The sequence below is a fragment of the Grampus griseus genome (genome assembly GCF_964374135.1).
Source record: "Grampus griseus genome assembly, chromosome: 3".
NCBI lineage: Eukaryota > Metazoa > Chordata > Mammalia > Artiodactyla > Delphinidae > Grampus > Grampus griseus.
In genome coordinates this window covers 152,831,258-152,844,846 of record NC_139019.1, presented here as the reverse complement: position 1 = coordinate 152,844,846, position 13,589 = coordinate 152,831,258, and the positions used below count along the sequence as shown (strand labels likewise).

Sequence of the window (13,589 nt, the reverse complement as noted above, 5' to 3'; positions counted from 1 at the left end):
AAGCCATAAAGAAGTAGGTACATCTGAGACAAAACATTTAACCCATTGCCCTGATAATTCCCCTACCAGCAGTTTATCCTTAGGAAATAATTCCACAGACATTACTATGAAATTAATAAGGTACCTACCAAGACTTTACTTAAAACTCTAATATCTGCTCCACCAAAGAACTAATTTCAGTGGTTTAATTACCTGCACTATAACACTTCTGCCTCAAAGCTCTACTATGTTTAAAAAAAAAAAAGGAAGCACTTCAAATGTAGAACTGTATTACCTCTCAACAACTGCTCTGCAATTCTTTACAGATCATGGCATGGTGGAAGTGTTTTTTCTTCATATGCTGATTAGATTCAATACATTGTCCATTGAACCAACTGAAATGTTAAAAAAATGCCTTTGGATATAATAATCCAATAACTATTAGCATGGCATTGATGTCTATTATTTTTACTGGCTATAGATAAAACTTGAACATTGCCGACTTTCACCAGGGATCCCCAACAGCTCCAATTACCGCATCAAGAGAAATTAGAGATGCCAAGAGGAATATACCCTCAGTAATTTACAAAGAAAGACTACCTTCAGATTCTGCCTGGTATACGGGGAGACATCATATAACCAGTAATTATTTTTAATTTAATCTAATGTGTAAATATAATTGTTCATCCTCCAAAATGGATTTTATCCTTCCAACAATCTTTAACACAGTACTATGGTATTGATATTTTATGTAAGGTCACTGGACATGTAAAAAGAACTTTAGAGGCCTTAATAAAGTAATTTCACCTAAGAACAGTAACGAACACTAAAATCTGTTCCAATTTATTAAGGGGAACCCACAAGTCTGTATGATTTTATTGTTTCTTTAATAAGTTATCTAAAAGTAGAAACAATACTTAAAAATTATGACTTGTGTACAGGTATTATAAAGAATGTAGATCATCTAGAATACATAAAGAACTCTCAAAACTCAACAATTAAAATCAAACAATCCAATTAGAAAATGGGCAAAAGACATGAATATATTTCACCAAAGAGGATATACAGATGGGAAATAAACACACAAAAAGATGTTCAGGGTTTCCCTGGTGGCGCAGTGGTTGAGAGTCCGCCTGCCAATGCAGGGGACACGGCGGTCCGTGCCCTGGTCCGGGAAGATCTCACATGCCACGGAGCGGCTGGGCCTGTGAGCCATGTCCGCTGAGCCTGCGCTTCCGGAGCCTGTGCTCCGCAATGGGAGAGGCCACAACAGTGAGAGGCCCGTGTACAGCAAAAACAAAAACAAACAAACAAACAAAAGATGTTCAACATCATTAGCTATCAGGGAAATGCAAATAAAAACCATAATGAGGGCTTCCCTGGTGGCACAGTGGTTAAGAATCTGCCTGCCAATGCAGGGGACATGGGTTCGAGCCCTGGTCCGGGAAGATCCCACATGCCGCAGAGCAGTTAAGCCTGTGCACCACAACTACTGAGCCTGTGCTCTAGAGCCCGCAAGCCACAACTACTGAAGCCCGCATGCCTAGAGCCTGTGTTCCGCAGTAAGAGTAGCCCCCGCTCACTACAACTAAAGAAAGCCTGTGTGCAGCAACGAAGACCCAACACAGCCAAAAAAGAAAGTAAAATAAATAAATTAAAAACAAAAACCATAATGAGATATCATTACATAACTATCAAAATGGTTAAAACAGGGCTTCTCTGGTGGCGCAGTGGTTGAGAGTCCGCCTGCCGATGCAGGGGACACGGACTCGTGCCCCGGTCCGGGAAGATCCCACATGCCGCGGAGCGGCTGGGCCCGTGAGCCATGGCCGCTGAGCCTGCGCGTCCGGAGCCTGTGCTCCGCAATGGGAGAGGCCATAGCAGTGAGAGGCCCGCGTACCGCAAAGAAAAAAAAAAAAAAAAAAAGGTTAAAACAAATAGTGAAAACACTAAATGATGGTGAGGAGGAAGAGAAACTGGATCACTCATACACTACTGGTGAGAATGTAAATAGTACAGTTACTCTGGAAATCAGCTTGGCAGTTTCTTATAAAAGTAAACATGCAGTACCATATGATTCAGCAATGGTACTCTTGGGCATTTATCCCAGAGAAATGAAAATTTATGTTCACACAAAACCTGTATATGAATGTTCACAGCACTTTTACTTCTAATAGCCAAAAGCTAGAATAAACCCAGATGTCCTTCAACAGGTGAATGGTTAAACAAACTGTGGTAGATACGTATCACGGAATACTACTTAGTAATAAAAAGGTATAAAATATTGATATACTCAATAACTTGGATGACTCTCCAGGGAATTTTAAATGAAAAAAACCCAATCCCAAAAGGCTATATATATACTGCATGATTCCACTTACGGACATTTTTGAAATGACAAAATTTTAGAAACAAAGGACAGGTTAGTAGTTCGCAAAAGTTGGAGGAGGAACTGCCAGGAAGAAGATGGGTGTGATATAAAAGGACCACAGAAGATATCCTTGTGGCATTAAAAGTGTTCAACATCTTGAGTGTGGTAGTGCACATACAAACCCACGCAGGCAATAAAAATGCAGAGAACTTAACATAGTACATACACACAAACAAGTACAAGTAAAACCAGGGACATCTGGAATATGTCCTTATAGAACTATAGAATTTTCTTTAAAAAAAAATATGAAAAACATAAACTGGGACACCTGAATAAGATTGGTAGATTATACCAATGTCAATATCCTGGTTGTGATATTAGGTGTTTTTGCAAAACATTATCATTGCAAAATCAAGCAAAACATACATGGGATCTCTCTGTATTATTTCTAACAACTAACAACAGCATGTGAACTTAGTGATTTCAATAAAAATTTCAATAATAAAAAAATGGAGATCTACCTACATGCTCATATGAATGGATATCCTCAACGCATTAGGTATTCAAAAATATGTTTATCAGGCCATTCGTGTTACCAAAAGATAAAAAAGGTACATAAACACAAAGAAAATTCTAATAAAATATAAAGAATGAACATGAGTGACAACTGGGAATTCCCCGGTGGTCCAGTGGTTAGGACTCTGTGCTTTCACTGCAGAGGGCTGGGGTTCAATCCCTGGTCAGGGAACTGGGATCCCACAAACTGCACAGTGTGGGCCCCCCCGCCCAAAAAAAAAAAAAGAGGGAGCATATGAAGGGTGACAGAAATAAAGTTCCTTTTTGTTTTAATGTTCCATTTTTCACTTTTACCATGAATTTATATTACTTTTCTAACTAAAACTATTCATAGCAATTTCTTCAAAAGGCTACATTTTGAGATCATTAAAAAAGTTTCAGAAATGATCATTCAGTGAAAATCAAACCCACCACCAGAAAAGAGGTGGTCTCTCCTGAAAACCAGGGGGTGGAAATGAAACATTTATATCCATGACAAAAGAAAACCGGCAAAAAGCAACAAGTAATAAAGTTAAACTACTTAATAGCTGGAGTGCAGAGAGATACTGATCCTATGGCCCAAATCAAATTCTCCTGATTACCAAACAAAAAAATGGATCAAATTCTCCTGATTATTAAACAAAAACAGAAAAAATACTTAATGCCTTTATCTTACCGATTAAGGAAGAACAGTTTACAAGAATAGAGAAAAAAGCAAAAGTGCAAAGATACGTTTCTCAAAATTCACAACTAACTCTTCCAAATGTCCATTTGGCTCTTGGCATATAATAATAATAGGCATCACTTACTGAGCACCTACTTCAGAACTAGCACTGTGCTAGCTGCTTCAGATAAATTATCTTGTTGCATCCTTTCAAACGTGTAGGCTACACAGTATTCGCCCAATTTAGAGATGAGGAACTGGGCCTCAGAGAGATTAAAGGGACTTCTACTAAACAGGTAGCACAGTACATTCTCAAGGGATCTATCCAAGTTAAAACTATTATGATTTAATATCCTTAATTAAGAGACTAAATGTGAGAATGGAGAGAAAAATGAATGCTTGAGATACAGGGAGCACAAATTCAAAGCCCTTAGAAATTAAATGCATGAGGAGATAAAGTCAAAAAAATCACTGAAGTTTTGAAATTTGGTACATTGAGGATGAGCATTCACAGTCTACTCATCACCTTCCTACCTAAAATTTACTCCCATTCCCAACTTGTATCTCTGGAATAGCACCATTCATTCTTTTTTTTTTTTTTTTTTGCGGTACGCGGGCCTCTCACTGCTGTGGCCTCTCCAGTTGCGGAGCACAGGCTCCGGACGTGCAGGCTCAGCAGCCATGGCTCACCGGCCCAGCCGCTTCGCGGCATGTGGGATCCTCCCGGACCAGGGCACAAACCCATGTCCCCTGCATCGGCAGGCGGGCCCCCAACCATTGCGCCACCAGGCAAGCCCCACCATTCATTCTTTTACTCCATAAATATATGTGTCTACTACAAAGAAGGCACCATGCTACACATTGTTAAGATGCAAAAAGATGAATCACATCAGGGAGACAAAGGCTAACGCTTCAGCCTGGCTGAACCCTGCCAGGATTCCCTGGGTGTAGCATATGAGATTTGGGAAAGTCGGGATGAGGTCCTATCAAAGAGGACACTGAATTTTGGCTTATTTGTTAGGCAAATGGGGAGAGGAGTGAGGCACTGAAGATAAAGCTTTAACCAGAGACCTAGTTTTCTCATTTTGGAGGTCAGAGGTAATTTTGTCTGTCTCTCCAGACAGACTGGAGAGAAAAACTATATGAAGACCAGTAATAAAGACATCATAGTAGAATGGAAATAGCATAAAAATTCAACCCTACAGCATGGAATACAAGGCCTATATTTACACTTTATCTCCTGACAACCCCACTCCTCTCAGATTCCTATCAAAGAATTTCCTGCCACTTGCATATGCTATTCCTTCTTACTTACTGGCATGTCTCTGCTCAAATTATATATAACCCTCTATGAAGTTCTTCCAGATTACTCCAGGCATGCCTTCCTCCACACTCCCATAGTACCTATAACACCTATCAGACCACGTGGCATTCTGTTATTGTCATTGTTTACACTTGTTTTCCACAGTAAAGTTCCTTAAAAGCAAGTCTACGTCTTTCCCTTTTTTAATACTAGCAGTGCATAGCACAGAGGAGGCACTCAAATGTATTATGAATCATATAAACAAATAAGTGACTCCAAGGTTTCCAGCCTCGAGAAGAAATGGAAGATGATGCCATCATTAAGACAGAAGGAAAAGCATGTTTGGCAATAAAAGAGATAGGGTCAAAAGTAAGTAAGTATGGGGACTTCCCTGGTGGCGCAGTGGTTAAGAATCCGTCTGCCAATGCAGGGCACATGGGTTCGAGCCCTGGTCCAGGAAGATCCCACGTGCCGCGAAGCAACTAAGCCCCTGCGCCACAACTACTCATCCTGCACTCTAGAGCCCGCATGCCACAACTACTGAAGCCCCCACACCCAGAGCCCGTGCTCCACAACAAGAGAAGCCACCGCAACGAGAAGCCCACGCACCGCAACAAAGAGGAGCCCCTGATCGCCACAACTGGAGAAAGCCCACGCGCAGCAAAGAAGCCCCAACGCAGCCAAATAAATAGATAAACAAATAAAAATAAAAAAGCAATGTCAATAATTTTTTTAAAAGCTTTAAAAAAAAAGTGAGTATGATACAGATGGAAGAGAAACTCAGGTGGCAGTTTGAGTTTCTTGGTCTGAAGCTCAGAAGTCAGATTGAGAGTTTTCACACAGTAGAGAAGCAGTAAAGTGAATCAATGAAAGCAGATGAGGCTGCAGAGAATGAAGGAAAGAGGAAGAAAAGAGAACAAGCAGTCATAAAAGGAGTCGTGGTCAAAATGCTGCACATCTAGTAGGATAAGTATGGAGGTGTCATTTGTGACTCTGAAAAGAACAGTTTCAACAGAGTACAGAAGCCAATTCAGGGCTTCCCTCGTGGCGCAGTGGTTGAGAGTCCGCCTGCCGATGCAGGGGACACGGGTTCGTGCCCCGGTCCGGGAAGATCCCACGTGCCGCGGAGCAGCTGGGCCCGTGAGCCATGGCCGCTGAGCCTGCGCGTCCGGAGCCTGTGCTCCGCAACGGGAGAGGGCCACAACAGTGAGAGGCCTACGTACAGCAAAAAAAAAAAAAAAAAAAAAAAAAAAGAAGCCAATTCACAGAGCTTAAGGAGACGTAAACAAAGTAGACAACTTTTTCAAGAAATTCACCAGTAAAGAGGAAAGATAATCGGAGAGGTTACAGGATAAAGGAAGATTCCTTTAGAATAGGAAGATGTCATTCTGTTTTTAGGCAGAAAAAGTGATGCAGTGAAGGTTGAGAATAAAGATCCCAGAGGGAAAGAGGAAAGAGTAATGAATAAAACCAGGGCCTCCAGCAAGGACAGAGTCAGATAAGGAGCAGAAACTGAGACGTGTGGAGACAGAAAAGCAGGGAGTAGAGAACTGCTGGGATGATGAGAAGGGAAGAGGAGAAAACCCCTGAGGAATCATTTTTGTCTCAGGCACCAACATGACAAGCCGTGGACATCGTCTGCACTTATCTCTTTCCTTCATTCCTTAAATCCAGGCTCCAATTTTGCCTCCAATCCAGGCAACCCTAAAAGGGCTGCCAATTTTCCCTTCTCTGAAATAATCTTTTGGACTTACCCCCTTTCTTTCTACTACTGACTCTGATCAATTCTAATTTTTAATTACTACTGCAACAGACTCCTACATCCTAACATTGCCTCTACTCTCTACTAGCCAAAGTTTTCCAAACACAGATTTCATTGAATCACTTCTCAGCTGAAATTGCTCACTGGATCCCAGTTCCTATCACATCAATACCAAATGCCACAGTCTGGATTTCTAGGCCTTATTACCTGAGGACACCCATCCTACCCAACCTTCTGAAAATACTATGTTCAATTTAGTTCTCTTTATCCAAAGTACCCTTCTAAACCTAACCAAACCTAACCCAGTCAAGACTAATTCAAGTCCCACTTCTTCCTTGAAGCTCTAAGTTTCATTCATCTCTCCATTGATCTCCTTAACCATGTAAACATCCATAGCACAGAACTTAGTACACGGAGTGGTTTCTGAGTATTTTCTGGATCTCCAAGATTGTACCGGGTGGATATTGTTACAACACCAAGATACCTTTTTTTTTTTTTGGCCGCACCACGCAGCATGCGGGATCTCAGTTCCCCAACCAGGGATCAAACCCATGCCCCCTACAGTGGAAGCTCGGATTCTTAACCACTGGACCGCCAGGGAAGTCCCAAGATATCTATTTTTAAGTGGCCAAGAAAAAGTCTCTATACAAACATCCATCCCATGTACGATACAGTGTCTGTCACTACCTAATGAAGCACTAACTAGTATTACATTGCAAGTCAATTACAAGGTAAAATTGCAAACAAATCTGGCAAAAAGATGCTGTGTTCCTTAAAGTCAATGTAAATAATAAAGAAGAATCACCCCAATTACAGGCAAGGAAAAGTTGATCTAGGTCAACCAGTAAACAAGTGACAACTGATAAGGATACAGGACAGGAGCTTCAAAGAGTGATATGAACATCAAAGGGTTAAGAAATGTTAGTGAATGACACAGTGGAGAGAGGATAGAACAAGACTGGCAAAATATCAGTGATTCTTTTTTATTGCAGGGGGAGGGGAGTAGCTGCACCTCGCGGGATGTGTAACTTCCTCAACCAGGGATCGAACCTGTACCCCCTGCAGCGGAAGCGCGGAGTCTTAACCACTGATCCACCAGGGAAGTCCCAATATCAGTAATTCTTGAAGCTAAGTGAGGAGCACATGGAAATTCAACTATTTTCTCTTTTTCGGTATACACCTGAAATTTTCCATAATGGATACTCTTAAAACAAAAACCTCAGTAAAACTGATTAAGTCCTTAAATATTTTTAAAAATTTATCCTCCTTATGATCATAATGAGAAAATGAAGCAAAATAAAGTATGCCATCTCCTATGGTACAATTTTGCTGGACAAAATTTTTAAAAATCTATTTGATTCTTGCCTTATTATAACAAATAGTTGCCATCATAATAAAAAAAATTTTTTTTTAGTATTTATTTATTTGGCTGCACCAGGTCTTAAGTTGCGGCATGTGGGATCTTCGTTGCCGTGTGCGGGCTCTTAGTTGCAGCATGTGGGATCTAGTCAGGGATCAAACCCAGGCTCCCTGCATTGGGAGCACGGAGTCTTAGCCACTGGACCACCTGGGAAGTCCCATAATCAAAATTTTGATAAAGGTTTAAAACTTACTTTTAAGGACTTCCCTGGTGGCGCAGTGGTTGGGAATCTGCCTACCAATGCAGGGGACACGGGTTCCAGCCCTGGTCCACGAAGATATCACATGCTGCGGAGAAACTAAGCCCATGCGCCACAACTGAGCCTGCGCTCTAGAGCCCACGAGCCACAACTACTCAGTCCATGTGCCACAACTACTGAAGCTCACGTGCCTAGAGCCTGTGCTCCGCAACGAGAAGCCACCGCAAAAAGCCCACACACCGCAAGAATAGTCCCCACTCACAGCAACTAGAGAAAGCCCGCGCGCAGCAACAAAGACCCAAGGCAGCCAAAAATAAATAAATAAAAAATAATATTTAAAAGATATATATATGTGTCTTTTCAAAAATAAATAAATAAAACTTACTTTTATAATTCTTAATTTTACTTTTTAATATAAAATCCTAAATAAACCTTTTTCTCCTTATTTACTTATGAAATTTTAGTCCTCATTTTGAGTGTATTCATTTTTAGCAGTCTTTAGATAAAGAGGATCACTAATATAAAATGTATGTCAGACCATCCTGGAGGCTGGCTACATCCTAAGAACTTTGAGGATCCCCAAATTCATGAATACCACCATAGCATAAATTAACTCTATTCATATTTATCTCCATAAAATATCTAAGTGAGGAAGAGTAGCAAACAAACAACTGCTGCAATAAGCCTAGTGAGAAAACCATGAGTCACTTCAGGCCCAGGCAAGAGTGTCAGAGACCTTCAAAAGTCACTAAAGAAAACCAAGAGTACTCAGATAATTCTATGGTTTCAAGGGTTTCAGTCTTGTCTCCAATAACATCAAGTGCCTTGAAGGTTGATCTATGTCTTCTATGACATCTGTTTTTACTACAAGGCTATGAAGACCCAATAAGATAATACAGACCAAAGCACTTAATAAACTGTAAGTTATTGACTGCTTTAACTTGGAGCTCTGGGGACCAACCTTCCTTGAAGATTTTTTCCAAGTATCTACAATGTACAAAGCACTGTACATTGTATATGTACATAGGCAGAAATTAGACAGTATCAACACAATTAAATATAAAAGCACCAGGTCAGGATTATTAACTGTAATGACAACCATTTCACATCACTGTATACAGAAAAAACTGAAGGACATGAAGGTAAACTGAAGAGGCTGCTCGTTTATGACAGGAGGCGAAAAGTCTGCTGATAGCTAGTTGTACAAAACAACTGGCAATATGATGCTGAACTATGTGTCTTTCCCTAATTCCAGACAGAGGGCTTAAAACCCTAATAACTACTCTTAATCTCGCCAGGAGAATCTCATTCTATCACAATATTACAGACAGAAAAAAAGACAAATAGCATTTGCAAAAGATTTTCTAATTTCTAGCCCTGAACACAGGATCTAATACAGAGTAAGCACTCTGTACCTGCCACATCAACCAATCAACTGTGAATAGTCTCAAAACATCAAGTGTGTGGTTTATTGTTCAACTACATTTGCATTTTGAGATTGATTTCGCTTTAAATCCTCAGTTAAAAAATATCAACGGCAAAAAATATATATATACACGCATCATAAGCGAAAATCAAAGCAATAGATTTCATCTACAACCGGAATGAAAGAATAAAGATGGGAATTCCCTGGCAGTCCAGTGGTTAGGACTTGGCGCTTTCACTGCCGTGGCCCGGGTTCAGTCCCCAGTCCGGGAACTAAGCTCTCGCAAGCCACGAGCAGCAGAGCTGGGTGGGGGGGGCAAAAAAAAGAATAAAGATACTTGCTTCTTCAAGTCCATAATCTTTAAGCAATTTAGATTTTCTACCTGAAAAAAGTTTTTCTACATTTATATAAGTTTGTTAACTCTCATTTTAGATGCATAACATACTTTCTATAGGCTCCAGTATTTTCAACTGTTTTTAATAGAACCTATACTCCACTGACATTTCTTTGATAGATTTATATTTGTATGCTTCTAGAGAAATATGTATCTCCACCTTCAGATCTAAGTTTTTTTATGTAGTTCAAAAGACAAAACTATATACATGTAAAATAAATTTCAACATGAACCCACGAAGAAGGATTTGTCTGAGCTGCCAATAGGCTGCCAATACAGCCTATCTACCCTGAAAAATACCTCGGACAATACAGACTCTAGATTACTACCAAAACAAATTTTTTAAATCTGCAACTGCAAGCTAAGAAATCAAGGAGTACTAAAGCATATTTAAGATATGAATCAACAGAAACAAAAGTGACACACCCACATTCTCACTCTAACTTTAAAGAACAGCAGGGCTATACAGTAAGATGAATGTTTAATGCACTCATAACTATCATCACACACCATAAAATTTTCTCTGATTAAATCTTTACATAGTATTTCAGCAGTATGTTGGGAGGAAATGGGACCCTCTTTGGTGACATTACAGGTGACCATGACAATGTGTCTGGACAGAAACAAAATCAGAATCAAATATTTAAAGCTGAAAGGAATCTTTTAACAATCAAGTTAAAACAATCAGATTTTAAAGGTGATTAAACTGAAGCTAAGAGAAGTCAACTGATCATTTAGCTAACTAGGAATAGTCAAAAAATTCTGCGTAAGATCAAACTTTTAAAAAAACTTTATCATTTACCACTATCTAACAATAGTATGTAGCACTAATGAGTAACTCGAATTACATTTTTTTCCATTTCTATACACATACACCCATACCGCACATTTTTATACACTTCAAAATTTAAAACTTGGAAAGGTTTTAATGGTGGCAGGTACCTGAAGCATAGGATGCTGCACAACAGGTAGTTCAGGAAAATCAGCCCAATTTAAATTCTGACTGATGTCCAAGAAGGCCTTCTCATCTTAGCTACTCTGAATGTTTACCCCAAATGCACTTCGACCTGCAGCAAAAGTCACCCCATCAACTAAAAATATAAGCCATGCCTTACGCAGAAACAGGACTCCAGGTAATTAACTGGTTCACCTGTACTCATGATACCAGCAAGCCAAAGCCAGGCTCACTTAAAAAAGAAAAAGCTAAACAAATGTATACCTCCACCTTGAACATTTAAATCTGAACTCAATCAAATGCCCTTAAAGTTTAACTCTTAGCCAGTCTTCAATGGAGAGTTAATTGGGAAAAATCAAAAAAGAACCAAACTCATATAATAGAAGATGATTTTTTAAATCAAAGTAAAATTTCCCCAAAGAGCTTATCGTTAGCAATAGGCTTTCATCTGTGAACTGATAAACAACAAAAAACCAATTAGTTATAACTGGTTTTTATAGTTTCCCTTTAAGTTGCCTGTATATATACATTTATGTATATATTTAAGTTGTACCAAAAACTGCTTACAAATGGCAATTCCTGTGAAGTAGATGATGATGAAGTTCCAGGTAATTCTAGCATGTTTCCTAATGTACTGGTACTGGAGTCTGGATCATCCTGAAAAGATAAATTTATCGAGTTTAATTGCTCTTCTATGGTAATGGTTGTATCTCCTAGTGAAAGGGGGGCTGGGAGAAGGGCTGCTTTTTCATTGCTGCCGTCCACTTCATTTCTTTGCTTATTTTTCTGTGTTTCAGTTTGAGGAGCTAATGGCAAGAATGGCGATTTGACTGCACCGTGTCTACTGTCTGGTGTGCTGTCTTGTTCATTTCCCATGGCCACGTCTACACCATTCTCTGATTTAGGCTCATAATTGCAGGTGGCATTGGTCTGAGTTTCCTCAAAGATCTCCTCTATACTCTCATCCTCTGTGACTGGCTGTTCTGGGTCCATTTCAGAATCTACATCTGCATCGTCCACACAAGTAAAATTCTCAAAGTGCAGAAAGCCATTCTTGATAGTCTTTGTTACTTTTACCTGGAGTTCAGGGGAGTTATTACAAGAGGGTTCCTGTTTCATAGCAAGTGCTGTTGGACCACCAGGACTCAAGGAAGTGCAAACAACTGGCGACTGAGCTCTTGAATCACTTTTTTCAGGGTCTTGAAAGGATTCTGATCCATCAGCAGACCCATTTAAATACTCTACATTGATCATGGAGGCCAAATCCTGTAGTCTCCGCAGTGGAATGTAACAAGATGGAGAATCTTGTCCATAAGCATTTTGGGATGTTCCACTGGCAGTCGATAACTGCATAGTACACCCATTAAGTGGCTCAGAAAAATTGGATTGACCATTACCGAAAGGGCTGTCCTTGTCTTCAGGGGCATCTAAATTCACTGGATTGGAAAAGGGCAGCAGACAATTTCTTCTAGGTAGTTCACAGGTCTGATCCATCCTGGGTCAGCATCAACCTGGAATCCAAAAACACAGCAATTAATCTGAGTTAATAGGCCATTTGGCTCTTATCTTCAAAATGGCAGCCACTTCAAGAGGCCTAGTGGCCTCGAAGCCTAGTTCTACTGCACTTCCATGGGCGGAAAAAGTTCCCCAGCTGACGATGGAAAAATGGCCTCGGAGAGACTCCGCAAACTCCATCTTCCCGGAGATAGGCAGATCTTGCCACATGGAAACAGCCGTCCCTTTTTTCTGCACTGCAGACTGGTGGACAGTTGGGCTGATCTAAAATTAAAATCCCTTTGGCAGTAGAAATTTCCAAATCTCAAACAGCAATAGTCCTTCCATTCCCCCGCTGGGGGTCCTGTGGCCGGATCTCCCGAAGGAGGGGGCTGTAGGGTTCGAGGGGGGCTCCGGGACGCTGCACAAAAAGGTTATCCCCCCCATCCTTTCTGGCTCGCTCGGGCGCAGCGGTCACAATAGCGCTGCACCCTGCGCCCCAGCCGGCGCCGGAGCCTTTGCAGCGGCCGTGCTCTGGCCGCAGGCGAGTCGGCCGAAGCGGGTGCACCCCGAAGCTCGCCTTTCTGACTGCAGGCCTGCTCGGTCCACGGCTGCAGGGCCCAGAGGCTGGAACGCGGCAGGGGGAGAAACGGAGGCAGCCAGTGAAGCCGAGTCAGGGCAGCAGCAGCTGCTACAGCTTGACAAACATGGCTGCTGCCGACGCCGCCGCCGCCTGCCCGGGCCGCGCTCCTTCCCGCAGCGCCGGCAGCACCTCCTGGCCGAGCCGATCTCACTCATCAATATTCAGCAACAAGCAAAGTTTGCTGCAGAAGGGCAGCCGGCCCCGTGCCCCCCAGCCGGCTACCTGAAAGGAGGCGGAGGCCGAGGTGCGCGCGGGAGGCCGGCGGGGCACTGGCCGCGCGGGGAGGAAGTTCGCGGCGTCCCGGCCGGCTAGGCCTGAGCCCGGCTGGTAGTGATGGAGGGGGAGGGGGCCTGCGGCTGCAACGCCGCCGGCCACCAACCCTGTGCCGCGCCCGGCCCTCCCCCGCGCCCCTCACCTCACGGCC

At 41.8% G+C, this 13,589-nt stretch overlaps 1 protein-coding gene across 7 annotated transcripts in view; it reads right to left on the bottom strand.

Annotated features, from left to right (window-relative positions):
• The window catches only part of NSD1 (nuclear receptor binding SET domain protein 1), a gene marked incomplete at its 3' end in the record, with an annotated part of 136,853 nt that overhangs the window by 122,281 nt on the left and 983 nt on the right, over positions 1-13,589 (bottom strand). For 4 of the 7 annotated variants that reach the window (XM_082650799.1, XM_082650800.1, XM_082650798.1 and 1 more), the window contains exon 2: positions 11,596-12,539. In XM_082650799.1, coding sequence (XP_082506925.1) covers positions 11,596-12,522 — 927 coding nt within the window. In that variant the 5' untranslated portion in view covers positions 12,523-12,539. The remainder of the gene's footprint in view (positions 1-11,595; positions 12,540-13,589) is intronic. The other 3 variants (XM_082650803.1, XM_082650802.1, XM_082650804.1) reach the window with 1 other exon arrangement.